Source organism: Priapulus caudatus, unplaced genomic scaffold (genome assembly GCF_000485595.1).
Source record: "Priapulus caudatus unplaced genomic scaffold, Priapulus_caudatus-5.0.1 Scaffold2262, whole genome shotgun sequence".
NCBI lineage: Eukaryota > Metazoa > Priapulida > Priapulimorpha > Priapulimorphida > Priapulidae > Priapulus > Priapulus caudatus.
The window spans coordinates 26,767-30,786 of record NW_014579323.1 but is presented as its reverse complement, the minus strand read 5'-3'; the positions used below and the strand labels follow the sequence as shown (position 1 = coordinate 30,786).

The window sequence follows — 4,020 nt, the reverse complement described above, 5'->3', positions numbered from 1 at the left end:
TTTGGTGAAACATACCTGATGTTAGCATTATCGTGCTCGTCACTGGGTTTCACAAGATGGGAATGTGAGCTAGTTTGGCCAGGAATCGCGGTCGTTAGGGCTGGCCGATGATGGTTAGGCCATTCATGAGTTCTCTAAGTTGTCGTATCTACATGGACATGACTTGGTGCCGGGTCGGTCAGAGAAAGAAGTGATAATTTCACTTTTGTTCGGCAGACTTTCTTGTTCCCGGTTGCATTTCTACAACTCGCACACTTCCGGCCCTCTTGAAGGGGTGCCAGAATCGCTGAATGCCAACTCCAGTTTTGGCTCGTGTAAGTGCTGCTCAGTGTGTAGATTGGAGTGTAACTGTCGTGATTTTGTTGTGTTGCCATGGTCAGTTGAAAGTGAACGCCAGGTAGAAGATAACTCTGTTCCTGATCTGACAGAGACAAGGGATTTATCACCAGATCAACTGCAATTGCTGCGAGATAATCTGTGTGATTTTCGTGTGTGTTTGTTGGAGGAGATTGTTACCTCGGTGTTTGGACAACGAGACTTGTTGATTGGGTTTTCTCATGAAAATATTGACTCAATTGTGAATTCTGCATGTTTCCTTATGTGCCCAGAAGATGTTGTCGGCTTAGGTTTATGGAGACATGAACTGGCAGTGGATGTAATGGAGCTGATAGAAGAGATTGAAAGTCTGTAGAATAAGTATGTGTCATTACTTCCATGTGTAAAGATATTTCTTTACAAAAATGACCCCAGTTCTCCAGAAGTAAAAATTTCAGTGATTATGCATGTAGATATCGAATTAATTAACCTAGTATAAAAACCTAGCGACACGGGTCATTAAACGTAAGCAGATCACGTCATAGGTTATTTTAGTAACAGCCAAGGTAACAAGCGAAGGACGCCACCCAGCCATCCCGAGAAACTGAGTCACTGGAACACGAGTAAAAGTTATCACCCACGACGGCAGAGTGACACTTTAGCAATATGTACTGCATTTGTCACTGTACTTGGCCACTGTTTGTTAAGCCCACAATGTTTAACAAGCAGAGTAAAATCCTCAAATTCAATCTGTACATAAACACAACTAGATGTCTAAAGAGTAGTGAATTTTTATTTTAACATGGTAACGTGATTATATGGTGATAAGCAAATATTTAAGTGCATATGAATATCAGTGACAAATAATAAATTTTAACACTTGTTATGTACAACACAGACTTGTTCGTTCTTCCCTCGCATTCTCTCTCTCTCTCTCTCTCAGCCAGAACAGTGGCAAATATTTAATTGCATAACAAGATATGAATATCAGTGACAAATAATAAATTTTAACACTTGTTATGTACAACACAGACTTGTTCGTTCTTTTCTCGCATTCTCTCTCTCTCAGCCAGAACAGTGGCAAATATTTAATTGCATAACAAGATATGAATATCAGTGACAAATAAAAAAGTTTAACACCCGTTATGTACAACACAGACTTGTTCGTTCTTCCCTCTCTCTCTCTCTCTCTCTCTCTCTCTCTCTCTCTCTCTCTCTCTTATAGGCCCGCGTACAAGTTGCCGCTGGCTAGTAGAAACAGCCATTAGGAATGCGCGAACCAACTTAGTCGCGCTAATTCCGCGGCTATAAAACGTCTGTGGTAGGCCAATTAATGTCTCTTATCCGGAAGTGAATATGTCTTAAGTTTATATCAGCTACTGAAAATTTAACCTCTAACTATCGTGGCATGGTATACTTGCAGTATTTCTTGTAAACAAACATTCGATTTGCGAACTTCAAAACGGCCATTTCTGGCGGCGCTGCAGCAGCGCCAGTCAGCGGGAACTATGTATTCCGCACGTGAGGGCTGGGCGGTTGGGTTGGTTGTGGACAAAAACATTGTTGTTGTCAAGTAACAAATTAGCGCATCAAAAAGATTGTAATATTAGTTTTGTCATAAAAGATGAACAAATTACTATTATTATTTGTTACTTACAACAACATAGTTTTGTCCACACCAACACAACCCCGCCCACCCTTCCACGTGCGGAATACATATTTCCCGCTGACTGGCTGGAGTAAGTTGGTCCCGAGCATTCGTATGGCTGATGCTATTGCTATAGCCCAGCGGCACTGTGCGGCGGCTATAGTACAGAGCTATTCACACACAGTGATCTTGCGACTCTTTGCGCCAGGGGAGGGCGGCTCATCTCTTCTTTCTCTCTCTCTCTAGCATCACTCTCTTCCTCTCTTACCTCTCTGTCTCTCTCTCTCTTCTCTTTTCTCCGATCTTTCTCTCTCTCTCTCTCTCGTCTCTCTTCTCCTCTCTCTCTCTCCTCAGCACACCCACGAAGTCAACTACTCTCTCTCTCTCTTACCTCTCTCTCTCTCCTCTCGTAAGGACCCTCTCTCAGTCTCTCGTTCCGATCTCTCCGCGGCTCTCTCTCACTCTCTCCTTCGCTCTCTCCGTCTCTCTCCTCTCTCTCAATTCTTTCTTTCTCGAGGCGGTAGCGCTGGCGGAAAGGCTGTACGACTGGATTGTCCTATGCAGACGCGTCTGACTGACTATCAGACTTGATTGTCTGATGGTCTTTAGACCCTAGCAAGACGTTTCGTGGCACTAGCAGGCGGTAACTTTTTTATATAGACTTCACATAAATGTTTATCTATCAGATACTGTTCATTCGGGTGGACTCCGGGCAGCCTGTTTATCTGATGTTAACCGGGTTTCCCAGCAGCGGCCAGCGATGGTAGAAAATTATGAAACAATTGCTCTAAAAAGTGCTTGTCCAGCAGACACTGCTACCACCTGCAGATCTACTTGTCCTCCGTGAAATGGACAAGTAGAAGCAAACGGATAGGCCTTTATTTCAAACCTGCGGATGGTAATCTCAGGAGCCTTCTCGAAGAAAATGTTTTCGTTGGAATCGTTATGAAAGTTGCGCCACAGAATGGCGAGCGTACGTTGGTAGCTGAGCTTCCATCGTACGTAGTATATAAAGTACAACTATTTGCAAGACAGAATAGGTAAGCACTCGTCCATTTACAACGCTACACAGCTCAGGCTGGAATAGAGAGCTTGCCACATGTACCTAATTAACGCGGCAAAAAACAGGGTAACCATACTAATCACCACACATATGCTGGCAGTGGCCTACTTACACACTGACAGTACAGAATGCCCTAGAAATTATATACGTTTAGGAGGCATAAACCTTCTGCAAGCAAATTTAGCTTGGAAATTTACTGTGACATTGTAGCCGCCTCATATCAATAAGGCATGTATAGATTCCTCTGAGCAAACCCTAGCAGTCAAATTCTTCTAAACACAGTAGACAGTTAACAAATCCATGTTTACATCTCCCAGTTCTGCGTTGAGGGTCAAAAGGTTATCAAGCACACCTTACTGCTTCGCACGTCAGTGGAGATAGCAGATTTTCATGTCCTTTCAATAAAGCATAAAAATACTAGGTCCCTGAAACTAAAAAAAAAAAGTTTTCGCCAGTCCGTCCGTCACACCATGTCCTCAGAACATGTTCTACATCTGCCCTGTGGCTCGGCCATTGACGGTTGACTGACGCGAGTGACTGTGACCTCCATTTGCGGCAGCAGTGATCGGCTTTTCGCTACCATCGATGCTCATAATTACACCGACTATCACAGCCGTTTAGATTTGTGCCGCCAATTCTTGCATTTCCTCCCTATACCTTAAGTTTAAGGGGGAATGTTCCCCCTTCTTTTTACAACCTCTTGACTTTGATTTGACCCACAGCTTTCGAACAGGACATCCCAACTCGTTTTTCGGATTACCCTGCCACGTCCCGACTTCGAATCCGTACGTCGAGCTGTTTAGGATGAGTGAGTGCGAAGAGGTCAGTTTTAATTGAGGCTAACCATCGACAGTACATTATAGAACGTAAGAGTATATTATGCGAGAAGCTCACCATTATGCTACGTCTTGATAAATTATGATGTAATTTTTATGTGAAAATAATAAATAATATTAATATAAATTATATAATTTTTAAACAAATACGGTAGATG

The 4,020-nt window shown here is 42.9% G+C and overlaps 1 protein-coding gene across 1 annotated transcript in view; it reads left to right on the top strand.

The window, feature by feature from the left end:
• Positions 1–598: 598 nt before the first annotated feature.
• LOC106818463 (Bloom syndrome protein homolog) overlaps positions 599–4,020 on the top strand; it is a 10,263-nt gene continuing 6,841 nt past the window's right edge. Inside the window, exon 1 of the mRNA XM_014823167.1 lies at positions 599–683. Within this exon, the coding sequence (XP_014678653.1) occupies positions 599–683 (85 nt within the window). The remainder of the gene's footprint in view (positions 684–4,020) is intronic.